Source organism: Rana temporaria, chromosome 5, assembly GCF_905171775.1.
Source record: "Rana temporaria chromosome 5, aRanTem1.1, whole genome shotgun sequence".
NCBI lineage: Eukaryota > Metazoa > Chordata > Amphibia > Anura > Ranidae > Rana > Rana temporaria.
Genome location: NC_053493.1, coordinates 427,490,280 through 427,515,624, shown reverse-complemented (window position 1 = coordinate 427,515,624; position 25,345 = coordinate 427,490,280). Strand labels below are relative to the sequence as shown.

The 25,345-nt window shown below is 51.3% G+C and overlaps 1 protein-coding gene across 1 annotated transcript in view; it reads left to right on the top strand.

Annotated features, from left to right (window-relative positions):
• Nucleotides 1–3,247: 3,247 nt before the first annotated feature.
• Nucleotides 3,248–25,345, top strand: part of CDK5 (cyclin dependent kinase 5) — a 43,258-nt gene continuing 21,160 nt past the window's right edge. The window contains exons 1-8 of the mRNA XM_040355424.1: nt 3,248–3,351; nt 4,025–4,113; nt 4,199–4,266; nt 5,545–5,605; nt 8,126–8,182; nt 8,843–8,938; nt 18,751–18,825; nt 19,086–19,182. Of these exons, the coding sequence (XP_040211358.1) occupies nt 3,315–3,351; nt 4,025–4,113; nt 4,199–4,266; nt 5,545–5,605; nt 8,126–8,182; nt 8,843–8,938; nt 18,751–18,825; nt 19,086–19,182 (580 nt within the window). The 5' untranslated portion in view covers nt 3,248–3,314. The remainder of the gene's footprint in view (nt 3,352–4,024; nt 4,114–4,198; nt 4,267–5,544; nt 5,606–8,125; nt 8,183–8,842; nt 8,939–18,750; nt 18,826–19,085; nt 19,183–25,345) is intronic.

Sequence of the window (25,345 nt, the reverse complement as noted above, 5' to 3'; positions counted from 1 at the left end):
ATATATAGACTGAGCGCACTACAGGGGTCCGTATATAGACTGAGCGCACTACAGGGGTCTATATATAGAATGAGCGCACTACAGGGGTCTATATATAGAATGAGTGCACTACAGGGGTCTATATATAGAATGAGCGCACTACAGGGGTCTATATATAGAATGAGCGCACTACAGGGGTCTATATATAGACTGAGCGCACTACAGGGGTCTGTATATAGAATGAGCGCACTACAGGGGTCTATATATAGAATGAGCGCACTACAGGGGTCTATATATAGAATGAGCGCACTACAGGGGTCTATATATAGAATGAGCGCACTACAGGGGTCTATATATAGACTGATAAGCAAACGATAGGAATGTGGCCTAGGTTGGTATCCAAGTATCATGTGCAATAAAAAGAGGAAAAAATGATATATTGAAAAAGAAAAGAAAAAATTGTGGTCAGGATCCTGTGCAGACCAGCGAATGCTGGAAATGACTGTGACCGTTGTGTACAATGCTGTGTAACAAACACCCTTCTGTAACTAGGGTACTAATGCTTCCCAAATGCCAAGGGGCATCATCTAATAAGGGATAACATGTGGGCAAGCACCAAAAAGTAATAATATTAAGTGGGAAATTGCCGGCGAATGGCCGTGCCTGAACCCCCAGCCTCCGTTGTATATAGTCAGGATACTGTGCAGACCAGCAGGTAGCTACATAAGGCTGCAACCATATAGAATGAATCCTGGCTACCAGACAACCCAATAAGATTCTAGGGCTAGATTCACGTAGAGCTACGCCGGCGTATCGGTAGATACGCCGTCGTTACTCTGATTCTACGCCGTCGTAAATTTAAGCGTATTCTGGAAACCAGATACGCTTAAATTTGTCTGAGATACGAGCGGCCTAAGTCTCCTGCGCCATCGTATCTTAGGGTGCAATATTTACGCTGGCCGCTAGGTGGCGCTTCCGTTGAGTTCGGCATAGAATATGCAAATTACCTAGATACGCCGATTCAGAAACGTACATGCGCCCGGCGCTATTTTTTTACGTCGTTTACGTAAGGCTTTTTCTGCGTAACGTTGCTCCTGCTATTAGGAGGCGCACGCAATGTTAAGTATGGACGTCGTTCCCGCGTCGAATTTTGAAACATTTTACGTCATTTGCGCAAGTCGTTCGCGAATAGGGCTTTGCGTCAATTACGTCCACGTCGAAAGCATTGACGATTTGCAGGCGGAATTTCGAGCATGCGCACTGGGATTCTTTCATGCGCCGTTCGTTAAAGACGTCATTTACATGCGGTCATGTTTTATTTGCATAAAACACGCCCACCTTTTCTCAATTTGAATTTGGCGCGCTTACGCCGGCTGATTTACGTTACGCCGCCGCAACTTACGGAGCAAGTGCTTTGTGAATACTGCACTTGCCCGTCTAAGTTGCGGAGGCGTAGCGTAAATGACATACGCTGCCCCCGCACAAAATTACGTCCCCCTACCTGAATCTAGCCCCAAGTAATTACCAATGTCTCACAAGTAACAACAGAAATCCGACGGACTGTTTACGTGTTACATTTTAAAAGCCGCGGCAAACCTGCTGACCTCACATGGTTGCTAATGTGACAGAACACCTCTGATTTTCACATTTAACCACTTGCCGACCGCCGCATGTATATGTACGTCCACAGAATGGCACGGACAGGCACATTGGCGTACAGGTACGTCCCTGACTTTCCGCGGGTCCGATCGGGACCCCCCCGCTACATGCAGCGGTCGGATTCCCGCAGGGAGCAATCCGGGACGACGGCGCGGCTATTCGTTTCTAGCTGCCCCCTCGCGATCGCTCCCCGGAGCTGAAGAACGGGGAGAGTCGTATGTAAACACACCTTCTCTGTTCTTCACTGTGGCGGCGCATCGATCGAGTGATCCCTTTTATAGGGAGACTCGATCGATGACGTCACACCTACAGCCACACCCCCCTACAGTTGTAAACACACACTAAGTGAACACTAACTCCTACAGCGCCACCTGTGGTTAACTCCCAAACTGCAACTGTCATTTTCACAATAAACAATGCAATTTAAATGCATTTTTTGCTGTGAAAATGACAATGGTCCCAAAAATGTGTCAAAATTGTCCGAAGTGTCCGCCGTAATGTCGCAGTCACGAAAAAAATCGCTGATCGCCGCCATTAGTAGTAAAAAAAATGCAATAAAACTATCCCCTATTTTGTAAACGCTATAAATTTTGCGCAAACCAACCGATAAACGCTTATTACGATTTTTTTTACCAAAAATAGGTAGAAGAATACGTATCGGCCTAAACTGAGGAAAAAAAAAATTATATATGTTTTTGGGGGATATTTATTATATCAAAAAGTAAAAAATATTGCATTTTTTTCAAAATTGTCGCTCTATTTTTGTTTATAGCGCAAAAAATAAAAACCGCAGAGGTGATCAAATACCACCAAAAGAAAGCTCTATTTGTGGGGAAAAAAAGGACGCCAATTTTGTTTGGGAGCCACGTCGCACGACCGCGCAATTGTCTGTTAAAGCGACGCAGTGCCGAATCGCAAAAACTGGCCAGGTCCTTTACCTGCCTAAAGGTCAGGGTCTTAAGTGGTTAAATTTAAATAGCAGCCGCAAACCTGCTGACCTCACATGGTTGCTAATGTGACAGAACTCCTCTGATTTTCACATTTAACATTTAAACAGTCCGTGGGATTTCCAAAAACTGCATATAAAGCATATAAGCTCCGTTTTGTGTTGAAAATAACTGTGAAATCTAAAACTCCGGTGGGTGTAACAAGATGTCCGCCTGCCCCTTCACACTCTATCATTACTGTGCAATGGTGTGGGGTGTAGCAAGATGGCGGCGAGAAAACGTCACTTCCGGGGCAATCTGTAATGGGGAGCCGATGTATTGTCACAATTCACTCCCCATCACAGATTGCTCCGGAAGTGACGTTTCGCCGCCGCCATCTTGCTACACCCCACACTATTGCCCAGTAATGATAGAGTGTGAAGGGGGCAGGCGGACATCTTGTTACACCCACCGGAGTTTTAGATTTCAGTTATTTTCATGAATGTGACGAGACACCGCCGCTGTCCCCGCCGATCAAGTTTGCAATTCAAACTCAACCAGCCTCCACTACCCCTTATATGCATGAGGGCGTACCAAGATGGCGGACACGACGATCCCCCGCCCCTTTTCCATGGTAACGACGCACCCCCCTCCCCCTGGGAAGTGCCCCGCCCATGTGATCTGTGACGGCCGCGGGCGGAGCTTCGTTCCGCGCATGCGCAGTACGAGGGAGGAGGCGAGAAGTGGAGGATGCAGAAGTACGAGAAGCTGGAGAAGATCGGAGAGGGTGAGGCGGGGAGCCGGAGCTACGACAGGCCGGGGATGTGAGGCCTACCGACCGGGGGTGGGGGGAGAGAGAACCAGAGACCGGGGATGTGAGGCCTGCAGACTGGGGGGGAGAGATCACTACAGACCGGGGATCTGAGGCCTCCTCCACTGATATTGTATGAGAGAGAAGAGCCCCCCCCACTCTATAGGCATCTTTCTTGTCTCTTCTCTCCGGCATGGAGGAGAAATCACAGGAAAACCTCCATAGTGCTCCCCGCTCAGCCACTATATATATATATGAGACGAAACATGTTGGGGCGGAGCTGTTGTGACGTCGCCCCGCATATGGAAATGTCTGTTGCTAGGCGGAGCAGCTGAGGTTGTTCACTCCGCCAGGGGAGGGGGCGGAGTGAAACACGGGGGGGGGGGCGTGGCCTGGACGGAGGATGTCCTACATCCTGTGATGTGCGACTTGTAGGACTTCTTGTTCCTACGAGCGACCCTCGCATCGTACAGCGATGTCCCCGCGGTTGTCCCCGTTAGGCGTCTCCTCTGGTTGTCATGGTGATGTAGGCGGGTCTTTTATTGATTTGGTTGTCATGGTGATGTGGGCGGGTCTTTTATTGATTTGGTTGTCATGGTGATGTGGGCGGGTCTTTTATTGATTTGGTATTTCCTCTTCCTGTTCTCAGGGACGTACGGCACGGTGTTTAAGGCGAAGAACCGGGAGACTCATGAGATTGTGGCCCTGAAGAGAGTGCGCCTGGATGATGATGACGAGGTGAGGCTGGTGGGGGTAGAGATCAGGGTGCTAGGGGGGGGTCCTTCCTATTCATAGTGATGATGTCATTGTCTCCTCCCCCCAGGGGGTCCCGAGTTCTGCCCTCCGTGAGATCTGCCTACTGAAAGAGCTGAAACACAAGAACATCGTCAGGTAAGGAGGGCGGAGCATGTCCTCTGCCCCACCCATATCTTGTCCCTTTGACCACACCCACATCCCGTATAATGGCAAAGTATTTACACTCAGCCACACCCTTCAATGAAGCCCCGCCCACTTCCTGCGCTCTCAGCCCCACCCACATCCTATATAATGCAAAGTATTTACACTCTGCCCCACCCACACCCTTTAATGTAGCCCCACCCACTCCCTGCGCTCTCAGCCCCACCCACATCCTATATAATGGCAAAGTATTTACACTCTGCCCCACCCACACCCTTCAATGTAGCCCCACCCACTCCCTGCGCTCTCAGCCCCACCCACATCCTATATAATGGCAGCGTATTTACACTCTGCTCCGCCCACACCCTTTATTGTAGCCCCGCCCTCTCCCTGCGCTCTCAGCCCCACCCACATCCTATATAATGGCAAAGTATTTACACTCTGCCCCACCCACTCCCTTTATTGTAGCCCCACCCACTCCCTGTGCTCTCAGCCCCACCCACATCCTATATAATGGCAAAGTATTTACACTCTGCTCCACCCACACCCTTCAATGTAGCCCCACCCACTCCCTGCGCTCTCAGCCCCACCCACATCCTATATAATGCAAAGTATTTACTCTCTGCCCCGCCCACACCCTTCAATGTAGCCCCACCCACTCCCTGTGCTCTCAGCCCCACCCACATCCTATATAATGGCAAAGTATTTACACTCTGCTCCACCCACACCCTTCAATGTAGCCCCACCCACATCCTATATAATGGCAAAGTATTTACACTCTGCTCCACCCACACCCTTCAACGTAGCCACACCCACTCCCTGCGCTCTCAGCCCCACCCACATCCTATATAATGCAAAGTATTTACTCTCTGCCCCGCCCACACCCTTCAATGTAGCCCCACCCACTCCCTGCGCTCTCAGCCCCACCCACATCCTATATAATGGCAAAGTATTTACACTTGGCCACGCCCACTGCTTGCACTCTGCCCCACCCTCATCCTGACTATTGGTAAGTATTTGCTTTCAGCCCCACCCACACCTGTCAGGTACATCTTTCCACAGTGGTCTTCTATTATAGAGGATGGAACTGGCCCCCCCCCCCCCCCCTCATTCATCTCACAGAAGTCAGATTCGCACCCCCCTCCCTCCTCCAGTCACTTCTCCCCCCCCCCCCCCCCCCCCGCAGTAGATTTGGGTCCCCCGGGGTCCTGTAACCCGCTCTCTCCCCCATGGTGAGGATTGAGGCGCTGAGTTTGGGTTTCTCTGTTGCAGGTTACATGACGTCCTTCATAGTGATAAGAAGCTGACGCTGGTCTTCGAGTTCTGCGATCAGGTACCGTCCCGCTCTGATGAGGGGGGGGGGGGGAGGGGGGGCAGCAATCCAGGGGGGGGGTGTCTGGCAGATTTTTCTGACATTTATCTTGCATCCCAGAACACAGAAGGTCTCCTATTCATTATGGTCGGGTTATGCTGCCACCTTCAGTTGGTTAAATACTGGCAAAAAAACAAAACAGGAACTCCCCTGCAGGTCTCCAACCCCCCGTCCCCTGCAGGTCTCTAACCCCGTCCCCTGCAGGTCTCTAACCCCGTCCCCTGCAGGTCTCTAACCCCGTCCCCTGCAGGTCTCTAACCCCGTCCCCTGCAGGTCTCTAACCCCGTCCCCTGCAGGTCTCTAACCCCGTCCCCTGCAGGTCTCTAACCCCGTCCCCTGCAGGTCTGTAACCCCGTCCCCTGCAGGTCTGTAACCCCCTCCCCTGCAGGTCCATAACCCCCTCCCCTGGCGAATCCCAAGTCCCCTCCCCCCCCCGGGATCAGCAGAACGGCTTTACATCCCTGGGGCTGTTCATCTCTCAGGGGATTGGACAGTCTGTAATGTTGCCGGCACGCCCTGGACCCCGCAGAACGAGACTCTGTGCAATAATATATTGGGGTAGTAGGGTGCTACACAGGTGCAGTGACCCCTTGTGGGGGGGGGTGTTGAGTCCCTGAAGTCCCTTAGTGATGGGTAAAGATTGACACCCCCCCCCCCCCCTCGGAATCCTGCAGCAGACTGGTGATTGCCCTGTGGTAGTCCTGCTGGTATCGCCCCTCGCTGGTCCAGTGTTCCTCCATGTGATTGGCAGACTCGTTTTTATGTTGTCTTTTCACAATGTGGAGAGGCTCCCAGGACGCCCCCCCCAAGGGCCACATAGCGGTGGGGGGTCTCAGGGGTGGTCCAGGAGGCTCAAAGTGCCAAATGAGGTGAAGTTAGTCCTCCACCCCCTGCATTCACTCTGATGGCCGAGCCACGCGCAGTGCAGCAGGTGATGTCACGGGTGGGGAGGAGCACCGAAGTGGCAGCCATCTTGGATCTCCTGTGAATGGAGGCCCTAGGGGTGGACTGATGGCTGTTGTTGGCACAGGCGCGGTGGTGGGGCGCTGGCAGTGGGCACCAAGAGCCCTGCATCTGGCTGTTACAGGCAAGTAAGGGGCGTATGGGAGACATCCTGGCTGGTGGGACTACAAGTCACAGCAGAACCTCCATGACTGCAGAGGCTCCTTCCAGTCGGGCAATTCTCTGGGGTAACCAGCATAGTGGTGGTCCCCGGCACAGTGGCTTGGGACCGCCGTGTCCAACAAGGCTCCAGATTTACATTTCAGCAGGTCAGTGACTCCCTGACAGCAGAGGAAGGGGTGGGGCCTCATATACTTGATTTGTGGTGCAGGGATCTTGGATGCAGGCCCAATGGAAGGGCTTATGCCTTGGAGGGGACGTCCTGTGTGGTGTCCAGAGGCCTGCAGGTGTCAGTGTGGTGTCCAGAGGCCTGCAGGTGTCAGTGTGGTGTCCAGAGGCCTGCAGGTGTCAGTGTGGTGTCCAGTGGCCTGCAGGTGTCGGTGTGGTGTCCAGAGGCCTGCAGGTGTCGGTGTGGTGTCCAGAGGCCTGCAGGTGTCGGGGTGGTGTCCGGTGGCCTGCAGGTGTCAGTGTGGTGTCCAGTGGCCTGCAGGTGTCAGTGTGGTGTCCAGTGGCCTGCAGGTGTCAGTGCGGTGTCCAGTGGCCTGCAGGTGTCAGTGTGGTGTCCAGTGGCCTGCAGGTGTCAGTGTGGTGTCCAGTGGCCTGCAGGTGTCAGTGTGGTGTCCGATCGCCTGCAGGTGTCAGTGTGGTGTCCAGTGGCCTGCAGGGGTCAGTGTGGTGTCCAGTGGCCTGCAGGTGTCGGTGTGGTGTCCAGTGGCCTGCAGGTGTCAGTGTGGTGTCCAGTGGCCTGCAGGTGTCAGTGTGGTGTCCAGTGGCCTGCAGGTGTCAGTGTGGTGTCCAGTGGCCTGCAGGTGTCAGTGTGGTGTCCGATCGCCTGCAGGTGTCAGTGTGGTGTCCAGTGGCCTGCAGGTGTCAGTGTGGTGTCCGATCGCCTGCAGGTGTCAGTGTGGTGTCCGATCGCCTGCAGGTGTCAGTGTGGTGTCCAGAGGCCTGCAGGTGTCAGTGTGGTGTCCAGAGGCCTGCAGGTGTCAGTGTGGTGTCCAGAGGCCTGCAGGTGTCAGTGTGGTGTCCAGTGGCCTGCAGGTGTCAGTGTGGTGTCCAGTGGCCTGCAGGTGTCAGTGTGGTGTCCGATCGCCTGCAGGTGTCAGTGTGGTGTCCAGTGGCCTGCAGGTGTCAGTGTGGTGTCCAGAGGCCTGCAGGTGGCAGTGTAACCCCCTTGGGTCATGTGATGGACTCTCCCCAGCAAAGGATTTTACTGGGAAACCACCAATTCCATTTCTTGGATATTTTCCTTCCAAGTTGTGATGATGTCATTGGATAGAATTCCTCCTTCATACACCCGCTGTGATTGGTGGGGTTCTCTCCCTATTACCTGATTGTCAGCTCTTCTTCTTTTCTCAGGACCTGAAGAAGTACTTTGACAGCTGCAATGGGGACCTGGACCCGGAAATTGTAAAGGTGAGACTTCTGCCGCCCCGGGTCCCCTGACCGAGGAGTGCCTGAGAGTGCTGGGACTCCGGATGTGGAGTGCCTGATGGGATGTGGCGTGCCTGGAGGGATGTGGCGGGCGCCATGTCTGGAGGGATGTGGCATGTCTGGAGGGATGTGGCGGGCGGCATGTCTGGAGGGATGTGGCGTGCCTGGAGGGATGTGGCGGGCGGCATGTCTGGAGGGATGTGGCATGTCTGGAGGGATGTGGCATGTCTGGAGGGATGTGGCGTGCCTGGAGGGATGTGGCGGGCGGCATGTCTGGAGGGATGTGGCATGTCTGAGGGATGTGGCGTGCCTGGAGGGATGTGGAGTGCCTGATGGGATGTGGCGGGCGGCATGTCTGGAGGGATGTGGCGTGCCTGGAGGGATGTGGCGTGCCTGGAGGGATGTGGCGGGCGGCGTGCCTGGAGGGATGTGGCGTGTCTGGAGGGATGTGGCGGGCGGCGTGCCTGGAGGGATGTGGCGTGTCTGGAGGGATGTGGCGTGCCTGGAGGGATGTGGCGGGCGGCGTGCCTGGAGGGATGTGGCGTGTCTGATGGGATGTGGCGGGTGGCGTGCCTGGGGGATGTTGTGTGTCGGGAGTCCAGTTATCGTATTTAGTCTCTATCTGCTCTTTTTCTCTTTCAGTCCTTCATGTATCAGCTGCTGAAGGGTCTGGCCTTCTGTCACAGCCGGAATGTCCTTCACCGAGACCTGAAACCACAGAATCTGCTCATCAACAGGGTGAGGGCAGGAGGGTGGGTGAAGGGAGGGGAGACGATGGGAGGGTGAAGGGAGGAGGGACGATGGGAGGGTGAAGGGAGGAGGGACGATGGGAGGGTGAAGGGAGGAGGGACGATGGGAGGGTGAAGGGAGGAGGGACGATGGGAGGGTGAAGGGAGGAGGGACGATGGGAGGGTGAAGGGAGGGGAGACGATGGGAGGGTGAAGGGAGGAGGGACGATGGGAGGGTGAAGGGAGGAGGGACGATGGGAGGGTGAAGGGAGGAGGGACGATGGGAGGGTGAAGGGAGGAGGGACGATGGGAGGGTGAAGGGAGCGGGAGACGATGGGAGGGTGAAGGGAGGGGAGACGATGGGTGGGAAGAAGGCCGATTTGTCCAGACTGTGAGAGCGGGAGATCAGGGAACGTCGGTTCCTCCATCTCTTCTGTGGGTAATGAAGTCAGAAGCAGCAGACATTTCATCTCTTCCAGCTTACAGTTGCCGGGGAAGCGGCTAATCAAGCTTGGATCTGTACTTGATTAGCTGGCAGTGGAGACATTGAAGATCTAATAGACCTCTGATGTCTCCATAAAGAGGACCTGTCACCCGCTCATGCTATCGTAGGCTTTGCTGGCTTCCTTGCGATAGCAATAAAGATAAACAAAGTGTTTAAAAAATGAAATTGTTACAAAATAGCAATAGTATTAAAAAAAGTTATTTCTCTTCCGTTCATGGACGGACACAGCAGCAATTGACCTTCGGGTATTATCCTCCCTTTTAGAAAATTGACTAGGCAGAAAAACAGTTAAGTGTTAAACACTCCACACAGCACAGCACCTCCCAGGGGGCGGTTCCCCCGGGTACATCCCCCCCCCCCATTCTCTGTTTTGCAGCCTCAGTTTTTTTCTGCCTAGCAAGGAGATGACATGGCTCTTCTGGGCCCATGTGCTCTGAGTTCTTTTCTTGCTTTTTTTCCTGCATTTTTGGGTCCTGGGATCTACAATTAACTGCCGACTGGGTGACAGGCTGGATCCTCGATGCTTGTAGTCCCCCCAAGTTCGGCCATCGAGCGTGTGCCGGCCTTTAGCTATGCGCTGGGCCATCCACGACGTGCCCCGTTGCTCCAGGGGTGGCCGGTGAGCTATACGCTCCAGGGCACAGATATGACCGGGCTCTTTGTCCGTGTCACAGTGTGCCGGGCCGACAGCCATGCCGTAACTGCGCGAATGTTGGTTCTGTCCGGGATGCCTCTAGCCGGTGGTCACAGGACGGGTAAGTAGCAGTCCCCTTGCTTTGGCAGGGTGGTGCGGCTGGTGCATTCCTGGGGAGGTCAATCGGGGGTCCGCCCTCCTTTCCTCTCTCTCCTTCCCCGCGTTCTGGGTGGTCGGCCGTGAGGTGGGGGGTCCACCTGGGGGGCTCCATCCTGTGGCTGGGGGCTGTGTCTGCTATCGGGGGTGCTGTTTTACTGCCATGTGTGCGGGGGGCTCTCCCAAGTGGTCTCTGAGACTGCAGGACCGCCCGGTCAGGATCCAGTCGGACAACGCCACGGCTGTGGCGTATGTCAATCATCAAGGGGGCACACGGAGCTCGGCTGCAGCGGCGGAAGTCGCTCGCATCCTCTGGTGGACCGAAAAGAACTTTCCGCCTCTTTCGGCTGTGTACATTCTGGGGGTACAGAACTGGCAGGCCGATTACCTAAGTCGCCAAACGCTAGACCAAGTAGAATGGTCTCTACACCTGGATGTGTTTCAGAGTCTGTGGCGTTGGTGGCGCAGTGGGGTCACTATCGCCTAATCTACGCCTTCCCTTCTCTGAAGCTTCTTCCTCATCTCCTGCGCAGAGTGGAAGCCGAGGGATACCAACAATCCTGATCGCTCCGGATTGGCCTCGCCGTCCCTGGTACGCGGATCTGGTGCGTCTGATGGCAGACGTTCCTTGGCGTCTACCCCTGAGAGAAGATCTTCTGTCGCAGGGTCAGATCTTCCACCCTGCTTTACAGTGGTTGGCTTTGACAGCGTGGCTATTGAGAGCCAGGTGCTGAAGGAACGAGGTCTGTCGGACTCGGTGATCTCTACCATGCTGCGGGCGCGGAAGTCTACTTCCCGGAAGATTTACCATCGTACGTGGAAGGCTTACATCTCTATGTGGGAGGAGATGAAATTGCACCGTACATACGTGATGTCCCGGATTCTGCTGTTCTTACAGTGGGGAGTGGATCAGGCTTTCGCCTTAAGTACGATTTAAGGGTCAGATTTTGGCCTTGGCTGTTTACTTTCAGCGACCCTTGGCAGCGCACTCCCTGGTGCGTACGTTTGTGCAGGGGGTTCGACATGTGGCCCCTCCACTGCCTCCATGGGTCTTGAATTTGGTCCTCTCGGTGCTTCAACATTCTCCGTTTGAGGACATTATGGAAATCCCTTTATTGACTCTTTCCCAGGAGGTGGTTTTTCTGGTGGCAATTACTTCGGTCAGACGGGTTTCTGAATTAGCGGCCTTGTCTTGCAAGGCTCCCTACTTGGTTATCCACAAGGACAAGGTGGTGCTGCGCCCGCAGCCGTTGTTCCTTCCTAAGGTTGTTTTGGCCTTTCACATTAATGAGGACATTGCTCTTCCATCCTTGTGTCCTCAGCTGGCGAACCAAAAGGAGGCCACGTTGCATTCCTTGGACGTGGTTCGGGCCCTACGGGTGTACTTGTCTGCTACGGCTCCATTTCGGAGGTCGGACTCACTGTTCGTGTCGGTGACTGGTCCTAAAAAGGGTCTGGCGGTCTCGTCGGCCACCATTTCTAGGTGGATCAGGCAGGTCGTGCTTCAGGCCTATGCCCTAGAGGGGCGGGCGCCTCCCTTCCCGGTTATGGCGCATTCGACCAGGGCGATTGGTGCCTATTGGGCTTTCCGCCATCAAGCGTCTGTCTGTTTTACAGGTGTGTAAGGCGGCGACCTGGTCGTCAGTCCACACCTTCTTAAAGTTTTACAAGGTGGATGTGAGTGCATCTTCGGATGCCTTCTTTGGCCGCAAGGTTTTACAGGCGGCAGTTTAAGGTTGGAGTTCCTCCGTTGAGGAACTCTGGTTTGTTTGGGGTGAAGTTTGGTTTGCTGGGTTTTTCCACCCCTCAATTTTTTTGACACTGCTTGGGGGCGTCCCTAAGGTCAATTGCTGCTGTGTCCGTCCATGAACGGAAGAGAAAATAGGATTTTTGTACTCACCGTAAAATCCATTTCTCTGAGTTCATGGACGGACACAGCACCCACCCCTCCTTTGTTTGTACTGCTTGTTGACGAACTGAGGCTACAGAACAGAGAATGGGGGATGTACCGGGGGGGAACCGCCCCCTGGGAGGTACTGTGTGGAGTGTTTAACACTTAAAATGCTGTATTTCTGCCTAGTCAATCACCTAAAAGGGAGGATAATACCCTAAGGTCAATTGCTGCTGTGTCCGTCCATAAAAACAGAGAAATGGATTTTAGGGTGAGTACAAAAATCATATTTCTTTATCGTACATCACGGGACACAGAGCAGCATAGCCATTACATATGGGTTATATAGTGTACCTTCAGGTGATGGACACTGGCACTCTCCGACAGGAAGTTCCCTCCCTATATAACCCCCACCCATAGTGGGAGTACCTCAGTTTTTTCGCCAGTGTCTTAGGTGTTGGTGCACGTTGAAGGTTGTGCCTGCAGTTTGTCCTTGGGACCAGGGCCAGCCGACCGGATCCGTCCAAGGTGCTTCATAGCCAAAGTGGACTTTACCCGGGCCCCAATTCGTGGATGGGGTTTTGCCTATAATGCCTCTCCTTGGAGGGCTGGACTCTGGGTTCCAGGACTGGGTTTTTAACCTATGGATACCTGCTGCCAGTAGTGCTGTATAGGTCCAGGTGTGTGGTGTTCCTGACTTGGACCCCGGTCCCTGAAGGTCTATGACCATACCCACGGTGAAGGGGGAAGATTGGGCCTCTTGCGTGAGCAATACCCTGCGGCGTGGAAAGGTAAGCGGGGGGCCTACGGAACTTGGTTTGTCAGTGGGCCCCCCACAGGGGACTCTGGGGAAAAGCCTTTTTTATGCCTCTGTGCATGGGCTAGAAGAGAAACCACAAAGTCTGCATGACTGGATGGCTCAAACACCCAGGTATACTGTTCCTCTGGCTGGGCTAATAGACTGCTGCTGCTGCTACAAGGTGTTTTGCTCCATGAGATGTAAAAAGGGGCATGTCAGGTTTAAAATACTTACTTCCTGGTGTCTGTGTGTGGCTTCCAGCAGCTCCTGGGCTCCTCTCCCCACATGGCTTCCTGCTTCCTTCAGAGCGGCGTCGGGAGCGTGCGCGCGCACTGTTATAGACGGCGGGGCGCGCCGACGCTGCGTGGAGGGGGCGGGGGACGCCCGGGGAGTCCCCCCCCCCCCCCATTGTACATCAGAGGGGAAAACTCTATTTCGCCTGTCAGTCTGCTGAAGGCTGTGAAGGGACACGGAGCAGCGATGCTGAGCAGGATAGGTTTGCCTATGTTATGCTGACACAGTGACACCTAGTGGCCGTTTTTTTGTACACACCTTGCTAAAGAGCTGTTTAAGCTCATAGTTTCTCTAGAAAGCCGGTGTACTAAGTAGCAGTCAGAGTACTTTTATTATTAAGTGCTCTCCTAGCCCAGCATTAAGGGAAGCAATATTAGGATGTGATTAAGCCCTTGGGGCACAATATTGTTATCTCTTGTTAGGTTTTGGGAAGTTTAGTTTTTGTCTAACATTACCCTAGCCTAATTTTTTTCCTCATTTATTTAAATGTGTGTTTTTCTCCAGCTATTACAGTTAGTTGTATATTAGCGGAGTATCTCAGATTTGTTTATTATGGCTCCTAAGGGTGCAGGGAACGCTAAAAATGCTAAAGGTGTTAAAAAGCCGAAGGGTTCCCCATCGGGCTCGGAGGATATTTCCCAAAATCCAGCTGCCCCTACCTCCCCGGAGGATCCGGAGGTTGCTGCCCTGGGTGAGCCATCGGGGTTGCTAGGTGCTACGGCTGGCCCTATTCAACCAACTCCTTCCTATGTCACGGAAGAGATGTTAGCCTCCACCTTGGGTGGATTTGAAAAAAGGATGGCCGCTTTTATTACGGCCTCTTTATCTGGGAAGAAGCGGGCTAGGTCCCCGTCTCCCAGGTTTGAATCTCCTGAGGAAGATGTCCTTTCCACTGAGGAATTGGAAGATACAGGAGACCAGGCCGAGGATCACCTGGACCATTTAGGTTCTGAGGATTCTACTATAGAAGAACCTTTTTCAGCTTCTCACGCAGAAAAACTGTGGGTTCAGTCCTTAACGGATATGGTGCGGTCAGCTTTTAAAATGCCTTTGCCTCAGCCTCTGGCTTCCGCTGTGTCCTCATTGGGCTCCCTAAAGGCGCCCCAAGCCAACCTGGTGTTCCCGGTTCATCCTTTGTTAAAGGACCTGATATTTCAGGACTGGGTTAAGCCAGACAGGATTTTTTTGCCTCCTAAAAGGTTCGCAGTTATGTACCCTTTAGAGGAGGAGTTTTCGAAAAAATGGGCTGTCCCCACTGTTGACGCAGCCATATCATGTGTCAATAAAGCTTTAACGTGTCCAGTGGACAATATTCACATGTTCAAAGATCCTGTGGATAAAAGGCTTGAGACCTTACTGAAGGCATCCTTTGCCACAGCGGGGGCAGTGGTCCAGCCAGCCGTAGCTGCCATTGGCGTCTGCCAGGCTTTAAAGGACCAGGCAAAACAGGCCCTAAAGGACCTCCCGGCTCAACAGGCTCAGGACTTGGCCGACCTACCTAGAGCTTTATGTTTCGCGGTAGACGCTATCAAGGATTCAATCCAACAGGCGTCCCGCCTATCCCTGTTTTTGGTTCACATGAGAAGACTACTTTGGTTAAAAAACTGGTCTGCAGAAACCCCCTGCAAAAAACTCCTTACAGGATTCTCCTTTCAAGGAGAGAGATTGTTTGGAGAAGATCTTGACAAATATATTCAAAAGATCTCTAGTGGTAAGAGCACCCTCTTGCCGGTTAAGAAAAGGTTCCGGGGTCCCTCTTTTAAGCGTCCAACCTCTCCAGTTCCAGGGCCCTCATTCTCTAGGCAGTATCGACGGCCTCCTGAACGCGCAGCTGCAAACAGGCCACAGGGGCAAGCTGCAGGGAACAAGAGACCGTGGAACCGTAAGCCGGTTAAGGCTGCCCCTAAGGCAGCCTTGTGAAGGGGCGCCCCCACTCTCTCGGGTGGGGGAAAGACTCCGGTTCTTCTCGGAGTTGTGGGGGGCCAAAGTTACCGACCAATGGGTTCTGTCCTCAGTGACTCAGGGGTACAAGCTGGAGTTTCGGGAGTTCCCCCCTCCTCACTTTCAAGCGTCAAGACTTCCAGGCGACCCTCAAAAGCAGGCATCACTTCTGTCCGCCCTAGAGCGACTCCTATCTCAAGGAGTGATTATGGAAGTACCAGCAGGGGAGCAGGGACAAGGGTTTTACTCAAACCTCTTCATTGTCCCGAAGCCAAACGGCGACGTCAGGCCTATACTGGACCTAAAGTCATTAAACCGCTTTTTAAGAGTCCGGTCCTTTCGAATGGAGTCCATTCGTTCGGTGGTGGCCGCCCTTCAAGGAAGGGAGTTCTTGGCCTCCATCGATATAAAGGACGCGTACCTGCACGTTCCGATTTTCCCAGGCCATTACAGGTTTCTGCGTTTTGCCCTAAACTATCGGCATTATCAGTTCGTGGCTCTTCCGTTCGGACTAGCCACGGCCCCTCGGGTTTTTACGAAAATCCTGGCCCCCGTGTTAGCCATCCTAAGGGAACAGGGCATTCTGGTCATGGCCTACTTAGACGATCTTCTGGTAGTCGACCACTCAGCGGCCGGCTTAAATCGGGCAGTGTTGCTAGTAGTAAACTGCCTAGAGTCCCTGGGTTGGGTTCTAAACCGGGACAAATCGGCCCTACAGCCCACAAGAAGGTTGGAGTATCTAGGTCTGATTTTAGATACAAGACGACAACGGATCTTCCTGCCCCAGTCCAGAGTGGACTCGATAAGGGAGCTAATCCAGATAGTCCTAAGCAGCACAAGGCCATCTATACGCCTCTGCATGCGCCTGTTGGGAAAGCTAGTGGCCACCTTCGAGGCAGTGCCCTATGCCCAGATCCATTCTCGGAGGCTACAGAGAGCAATTCTCACGGCCTGGGACAAAAGACTCCAGGCCTTGGATCTTCCCTTCTCTCTTCCCTATGCGGTAAGGCAGAGTCTGTGTTGGTGGCTAGTCACAAAAAATCTTCTGAAAGGAAGATCGTTCAGTCCCCCCTCATGGAGGATAGTAACCACGGATGCCAGCCTATCGGGCTGGGGTGCAGTCCTAGACGATTTAACCCTACAGGGGAAATGGTCAAGGGCAGAATCAGCCCTACCCATAAATGTCTTAGAGATCCGAGCAGCTCGGTTGGCTCTTTTGGGCAGGACAGAGATTCTGCAGGGCTCCCCAGTAAGGGTACAATCCGACAATGCCACTGCCGTAGCTTATATAAACCACCAGGGCGGCACCAGGAGTCAGGCAGCCCAGAGGGAGGTAGATCGGATCTTTTCATGGGCAGAAGCCCATGTCCCCTGCATCTCAGCTATCTTTATCCCCGGGGTGGACAATTGGCAAGCGGTCTTCCTCAGCCGCCAACAGATGTCCCCAGGGGAGTGGTCCCTCCATCCCGAAGTGTTCCAGGACATCTGCCGGAAGTGGGGTACTCCGGAGGTGGACGTTATGGCGTCCAGATTCAATGCCAAAATAGCAAAGTTTGTCTCTCGAACGAGGGATCCATTGGCCTGCGGGACGGATGCCTTGGTGTGCCCTTGGCATCAGTTTGCGCTAATCTATGCCTTCCCTCCAATACGGATGCTACCCCGTCTTCTTCACAGAATTCAAAGGGAACGCAAGCCAGCGATTCTAGTGGCCCCAGCGTGGCCCAGAAGACCTTGGTACTCCTTGATAAAAAGGATGACGGTAGAGGAGCCTTGGGTCCTCCCTCTACGTCCGGACCTCCTCTCACAAGGGCCATTCTACCATCCTGCCTTACAGGCCCTAAATTTAACGGCCTGGCGGCTGAGTCCCTGATTCTCGGAAACAGAGGCCTTTCAGGGCAGGTCGTTTCCACCCTTATAAGCGCAAGAAAACCAGTTTCCAGGTTAATATACTATAGGGTGTGGAAGGCATATATTACCTGGTGTGAAACCAGGAAATGGGATCCCCGCAAATATACCATTGGGAGAATCCTGGAGTTTTTACAGTTGGGAGTGGAAAAAGGTTTGGCGGTCAGCACAATCAAGGGGCAGGTGTCTGCCTTGTCGGTCTTCTTCCAGAGACCTTTGGCTGCCCATTCTTTAATGAAATCCTTTTTACAAGGTGTTATTCGGGTTAATCCCCCGATTAAAGCTCCCCTGTATCCTTGGGATCTAAATTTGGTTCTATCGGCCTTGCAAAGGCAGCCCTTTGAGCCCTTGTCCGCGATCCCTTTGGTCCTTTTGACTAGGAAACTAGTGTTTCTGGTGGCCATGGCATCCGCCAGAAGAGTGTCGGAGTTGGCAGCCTTGTCATGTAAGGCACCTTATTTATTACTGCATAAGGACAGGGTCGTTTTGCGGCCGCTTCCGTCCTTCCTGCCTAAGGTGGTATCGAATTTTCACCTTAATCAAGATGTGATTCTTCCATCATTTTTTCCAAAACCTTCTTCTAAGGAAGAGAGGTTACTACATTCCTTGGATGTAGTTAGAGCTGTAAAGATTTACTTGGAAGCTACAGCCCAGATTCGTAAGACGGACGTCTTATTCATTCTGCCGGAAGGGCCCAAGAAGGGCCAGGCAGCGTCTAAAGCCACTATTTCTAAGTGGATTAGGCAGACGATTATACAGGCCTATGGCCTGAAGGGGAAGAGTCCACCCTTATCGGTTAAGGCTCATTCCACTAGAGCTATGAGTGCCTCTTGGGCAGCGTATCACCAGGTCTCTATGGCCCAGGTCTGCAGGGCAGCAACCTGGTCATCTGTCCACACATTTGCAAAATTTTATCAAATGGACGTTAGGAGGAACGCTGATTCAGCTTTTGGGCAGGCGGTACTCCGGGCCGCAGTTTAATCTCCTCTTGTCCGGTGGCACCTCCTGTTTGGTTTTTTTTCTGGTTGTCTCCCTCCCCTCATGAAGCATTGCTTGAGGACATCCCATATGTAATGGCTATGCTGCTCTGTGTCCCGTGATGTACGATAAAGAAAAAGGGATTTTTATTAACAGCTTACCTGAAAAATCCTTTTCTTGTAGTACATCACGGGACACAGAGCTCCCACCCCTCTTATGGGGAATTTTGGGAGGCATATTGCTTGCTACAAAACTGAGGTACTCCCACTATGGGTGGGGGTTATATAGGGAGGGAACTTCCTGTCGGAGAGTGCCAGTGTCCATCACCTGAAGGTACACTATATAACCCATATGTAATGGCTATGCTGCTCTGTGTCCCGTGATGTACTACAAGAAAAGGATTTTTCAGGTAAGCTGTTAATAAAAATCCCTTTTTTTCTAACCAAAAATACATTTTTTACCGCGTGTGATAAATTCATATTGATGTCCTGATTTATATGAAAGGAACTCCTTTGGGGGATAATCCGCTGCTTTAGTAGGATGAAGATGGATAGTGCACCCCTCTGTTGGTGGCATTGCCCCGGAGTGCCGGCTCAGGACTAGACCTGCCTGGGTTTGATAGGAAATGTCAGGTTGTCACCTTCCTGCCAGGGTCACCAGTGTGGGGTCATCTTCTCGCTCAGGGACTCCTTCATACTCCTCCTCCTCTCTCTCTGTAGAACGGGGAGCTGAAACTTGCAGACTTCGGCCTGGCGAGGGCGTTCGGTATTCCGGTTCGCTGTTACTCTGCGGAGGTGAGTTCTCATTGGTGCACACATTGGGGGAGATTTACTGGAGATTACAGAATCTGGTGCAGCTCTGCATGGGGGGTCAATCCGCTTCTAACTTCAGCTTCTTCTATTAAGCTTTGACCATAAAACCCAGAAGCTGATTGGTTTCTCTGCAGAGCTTAACCAGATTTTCCACTCTCCAATTTTTAGTAAATTCCCCCCCCCCCCATTGTCTGGTCATTGTATTGGATGTCTGATGGTGATATTTTCTGTCCCCCCTGCAGGTGGTGACACTGTGGTATCGCCCTCCTGACGTGTTGTTTGGTGCCAAACTTTACTCTACCTCTATAGACATGTGGTCAGCCGGCTGTATCTTTGCAGGTGAGGATCTGGGACGTGAGGTTGGTGGGTGTCCAGAGATGATGAATGAGGTCATAGTGTGTCCAGAGATGACGAATGAGGTCATAGTGTGTCCAGAGATGACGAATGAGGTCATAGTGTGTCCAGAGATGATGAATGAGGTCATAGTGTGTCCAGAGATGACGAATGAGGTCATAAGTGTGTCCAGAGATGATGAATGAGGTCATAGTGTGTCCAGAGATGATGAATGAGGTCATAGTGTGTCCAGAGATGATGAATGAGGTCATAGTGTGTCCAGAGATGATGAATGAGGTCATAGTGTGTCCAGAGATGATGAATGAGGTCATAGTGTGTCCAGAGATGATGAATGAGGTCATAGTGTGTCCAGAGATGACGAATGAGGTCTTGGTGTGTCCAGAGATGATGAATGAGGTCTTGGTGTGTGCAGAGATGATGAATGAGGTCGCTGTGTGTCCAGAGAAGATGAATGAGGTCGCTGTGTGTCCAGAGATGATGAATGAGGTCTTGGTGTGTCCAGAGATGATGAATGAGGTCGCTGTTTGTCCAGAGATGATGAATGAGGTCGCTGTGTGTCCAGAGATGATGAATGAGGTCGCTGTTTGTCCAGAGATGAAGAATGTGACAGACTCACCCGGGACATCCCCGGGCCCTCTTAGGTCTAAAATCTTCCTATGTCCACTAGGGGCATAGGATGACTGAGAAATTATATCTTGGACTACCTGAGATGGGATTATTATGTAATTATTATTCACAATTGTAACGGCTACCCATGTAGTGTGAGGGTCTCAGCCGTTGGAGACGTCCTTTTCCCTGGCAAGCTGCGATATGCAAGTACCGCCGGTATATCCCATCGATTGCCCTTCCAAGAAACGAGACGTGCTACGTTTGCAGAGTCAAGCAGACTGACCTTTAATGTCACATTTTTCCTCCTTAAATCTGGTTACAAACTGTACAGAAACAAATGACACTCCCCCCCCCCCCCCCCCCCCAGGGGGGACTTCAATACACACACTTTGAAAGAATGACCTTCCCTTGAGCCAATCAGCTGCTAGCCGTTTCGGCTCCTCAACTTAGCTGGATCAGACAATAGAATTCAATTAACCTTTAAAACAATTATCACTCACACATAATCCCCCTCAGCCTACACCTCACAGGGGGGCTGTTTACCTACACAAGAGTTCATTAGCTATGCGAAGGGAACATTAGCATTCAGCAGTGACAGAGACCCTTGTCCAGTTAACCCTTTGAGCTCAGAATACAATGTGGTACATCCACTTGTGACAAGCCATGCAGTTCCTTGTAGTCCCCCTGCACAAAGATCATAACTGTCCCGGCAGCATGCATGTGTCCGTTACACTACTCCCCCTTTGTGGAACACTCCGGCAGACCCGGATTGATCCTTTTCGGATCAACTTGGGGATGTCCGGTCTGCTGTTAGGGTAAAAGTTCAGTTTGCCTGGACAGTCCGTCGGCCTTCCCATTGGCTTACCAGGTCGGTAGCTGATGGTGAAGGTGAATAATGGAATTCAGTTCTGGAACTGTCACTTGCTTTGCTCTCTCAATGGCTCCCAAAACCTGTTGCTGATGCTCTTGGGACAAATACGGCACCACCTGGATGCAAATCCCATTTAATCTTTTGACAATTTCCGCCTGTTTGTGCATTTCAATGTTCAAGCCACGGGACATCTCATAATACGTGACATAGTGTCGTTGCATCTCTGATTTCTCACTGGCCAACTTGTCACATTCCCATTTTAGACTGTGATATTGTGCCGGATCTACAGTACATGTCGGGGAAGGTAGTCTTACCCGGTTCTCAGCAGCAAGCGGGTTGATTCCAGCAACGCGGGTGGTCACGGGACAAGCAGCAGCAGGTGTAGGTAAATAAGCCGAAGTCAGAGGGCCAATGTCGTTGCCCAGCACCACCTCGGCAGGTAGGTTGTCCATGATACCAACTGTGGTCTTTCCTGACCCGGCTCCCCAGTCTAAGTGCACCCGGGTGGTGGGTACGCGAAATACAGCACCCCCTGCGACCCGGACGGCAACTGTGCGAGTGGACACGTTCTCTGGCTTTACCAGATGTTTTTGAATCAGAGTGATAGTAGTCCCGGTATCTCTTAAGCCTTGTGCTACTTGTCCATTCACTCGTACCTCCTGACGGTGATGCTGACGGTTATCCGGAGAGGCCGCTTGTATTGGGTCTGCCTCATACCAAATTCCCAGACATTCCTCAGGGCCCCCCTCGGTCTCCAGGCAGTGGGCCGCAGAGGGACGTGATGGAGTGACCTCTGTGTTGGGTGTTGTGCGTCTCCAGTTGTTATTTGTAGCTCTCAAAGGGCAATAACGAGCAATATGTCCCGTGTCGCTGCAGTGATGGCACGTCACCCTAGGCGAATCCCGGGGGTAGTTGCTAGGCCCCTGAGGATGTGGTGGAACTGGAGCCGGAAACTGGGCGTGGGGTGACGGTTGGAGTACGCGGTTCTACCTTCTGAGCCAGCCGTGTAGTACCCTGGCTTACTTTCCTTGTTTCCGCGTACTCATCTGCTAGCCGAGCCGCCTCGTTTAAGTTAGCGGGACGGCGATCTCGTACCCAGTCTTGTATGTCTGCGGCCAGGTCTTGAAAGAAATGTTCCATTAGGAACAGCTGCAATACTTCCTCCCCGGTGTTGGCCTTGCACCCTTGGACCCAAAGGGATGCCATCCTTTGTAACTGGTTGGCCCATTCCATGTGGGAGTCCACAGCCATCTTCTTGGACTCCCGGAAGCGCCGGCGGTAGGCTTCTGGCGTTACGGCATATCGGGTTAGCAACGCCTTTTTAACTTGCTGATATTGTAAAATATCCTCTGGAGCGAGAGCACGAAAGGCTTCATTGGCTTTGCCCGACAATTTCCCCGACAAAATAGTGACCCATTGGTCTGGTGGTACCTGGTGTAGTGAGCACTGCCTCTCAAAGTCCGCCAAATATCCATCGATTTCCTCCTCACTTTCTACAAAAGCTTTAAATGCAGTGAACGGTATTTTCTTTCCTGTAGCAGCAGGTGGGGGGGTAGGAACTGCAGGTGTAATGGGCTGTCTCGCTCTTACCAGTTCCAGTTCTTGTCCCCTCTTCGTTTGTATCTCTTCCCTTGCTTCCCGGAACAGCTGGTTGATTAGTTCCACGGACGTTTCTGGATACAAGGATAATCTCCGCTGTACAATCCCAGTAATTACATCTTCTTTGCTGACCGGTGCAAGGGGCTCAGTTCCTTCCATGGATCCATCCATTTCATCCAGCTCCAGCATTTCAGCTATCCGCTCCCTCGGTGGTCTGTTGCTGGCGCTCCTACCACGACTCTCCAATAGATCTTTTAGTGTGGATCTTTTCAGCCTGGCGTACTGCGACTCCATTCAGCACTTGTAAAAAATCCTAAGGAAAAACCAGAGGAAAACACTGCGCTAATACGTGATGATAAAAAATAATAATGATGATAAGTGACAAAAGCAGCTAGTACCTATTGCTCAAAATACCCAAAGCAAAAAAACGTACAACCAAAAAGAAGGTACAGCGCTGATGTGAATGAATTAAGTTGTGAATAAACCAGATAAATTATGGAAAATAATCTGTGACTTGATGAACAACACAAATTGATTGAGTGGTGAAAAATTCATAAGAATGTCCAGAAGTGAAAAGGTAAATGTGCTGATCCTCCACCAATCAATGATTGAATATAGGTGATAAAATAGCAAATATAAATCAGTGAAAAAAAGTCCAATGATAAAAACAAACGAAATTCTTAATCTTCCACCAAGAGAAAACACCCGTGTGATGGTATTCCAATCTGCTTACCAGATTCACTGACCGTTGGTGCGGTCAGATAGAGCCCAGAGATCTTTTAAAGTCCTCTCAAGTGGACTATATAACAGCAGGTTACACAGATCGGATCATCTACTGCTCCAAAACTCCAGATAAAATAAGGATGCGCTCATGTATTCAAAGAGAAAGAACGAGAAATAGCTCCATAGTGAAGTACTGTATGTAAGGATTTTTTATTAAAGAAAAGATTTGCACTTACAATTCGGTCGATATAAAAAGGCTTGTCATGGATCCCAGCGCATGCAGCGCGTACTGACAATCGAATCCTGGTGGCTGTGCTCAGTGTGTATAGCTCTCTCCGTATGAGCGATGACAGGGTACGCTTTAGGCCACTCCTACGTACGTTTCGTCGTAAGACGTCGTCGGGGATGGACCAATAGCGCGCCAGCCATCGCTAGAGCATTATATAGTGTCCGGCCGCCATTTTGATTGTGGGCGAATACTAAGGGCAAGCGGAAATGGCTATATACACACTAAAAAAGAACGGATGGAGAATCGAATCATGATGCAAATGACTGCCATCTTGTGGAGAAATAGGAGAAGAGTCTTACCACACACGGAGACACATTTATTTAATTAAAGATATTATTATAGGTTTCATATTGTTATACTAAGATATTCAGACTTTTAAATGTATTATTTGAGTAATTGTATTAATCGACCATCATTTGTCTATTTAACTCATACAATTATATATATTGTACATCATGTCCCATTCGTTTCCTGATGCTGTGTCTCCGTGTGTGGTAAGACTCTTCTCCTATTTCTCCACAAGATGGCAGTCATTTGCATCATGATTCGATTCTCCATCCGTTCTTTTTTAGTGTGTATATAGCCATTTCCGCTTGCCCTTAGTATTCGCCCACAATCAAAATGGCGGCCGGACACTATATAATGCTCTAGCGATGGCTGGCGCGCTATTGGTCCATCCCCGACGACGTCTTACGACGAAACGTACGTAGGAGTGGCCTAAAGCGTACCCTGTCATCGCTCATACGGAGAGAGCTATACACACTGAGCACAGCCACCAGGATTCGATTGTCAGTACGCGCTGCATGCGCTGGGATCCATGACAAGCCTTTTTATATCGACCGAATTGTAAGTGCAAATCTTTTCTTTAATAAAAAATCCTTACATACAGTACTTCACTATGGAGCTATTTCTCGTTCTTTCTCTTTGAATACATGAGCGCATCCTTATTTTATCTGGAGTTTTGGAGCAGTAGATGATCCGATCTGTGTAACCTGCTGTTATATAGTCCACTTGAGAGGACTTTAAAAGATCTCTGGGCTCTATCTGACCGCACCAACGGTCAGTGAATCTGGTAAGCAGATTGGAATACCATCACACGGGTGTTTTCTCTTGGTGGAAGATTAAGAATTTCGTTTGTTTTTATCATTGGACTTTTTTTCACTGATTTATATTTGCTATTTTATCACCTATATTCAATCATTGATTGGTGGAGGATCAGCACATTTACCTTTTCACTTCTGGACATTCTTATGAATTTTTCACCACTCAATCAATTTGTGTTGTTCATCAAGTCACAGATTATTTTCCATAATTTATCTGGTTTATTCACAACTTAATTCATTCACATCAGCGCTGTACCTTCCATTCAGCACTTGCTCTTTGGATAAAAGGACCATCCCACTGCTACCAACCAATGTAACGGCTACCCACTGGTGTGAGGGTCTCAGCCGTTGGAGACGTCCTTTTCCCTGGCAAGCTGCGATATGCAAGTACCGCCGGTATATCCCATCGAACGCCCTTCCAAGAAACGAGACGTGCTACGTTTGCAGAGTCAAGCAGACTGACCTTTAATGTCACATTTTTCCTCCTTAAATCTGGTTACAAACTGTACAGAAACAAATGACACTCCCCCCCCCCCCCCCCCCCCAGGGGGGACTTCAATACTCATACTTTGAAAGAATGACCTTCCCTTGAGCCAATCAGCTGCTAGCCATTTCGGCTCCTCAACTTAGCTGGATCAGACAATAGAATTCAATTAACCTTTAAAACAATTATCACTCACACATAATCCCCATCAGCATACACCTCACAGGGGGGCTGTTATCTCCACAAGAGTTCATTAGCTATGCGAAGGGAACATTAGCATTCAGCAGTGACAGAGACCCTTGTCCAGTTAACCCTTTGAGCTCAGAATACAATGTGGTACATCCACTTGTGACAAGCCATGCAGTTCCTTGTAGTCCCCCTGCACGAAGATCATAACTGTCCCGGCAGCATGCATGTGTCCGTTACAACAATATATTCCAGGATATCTGTAAATAACTATTTACTGGTTG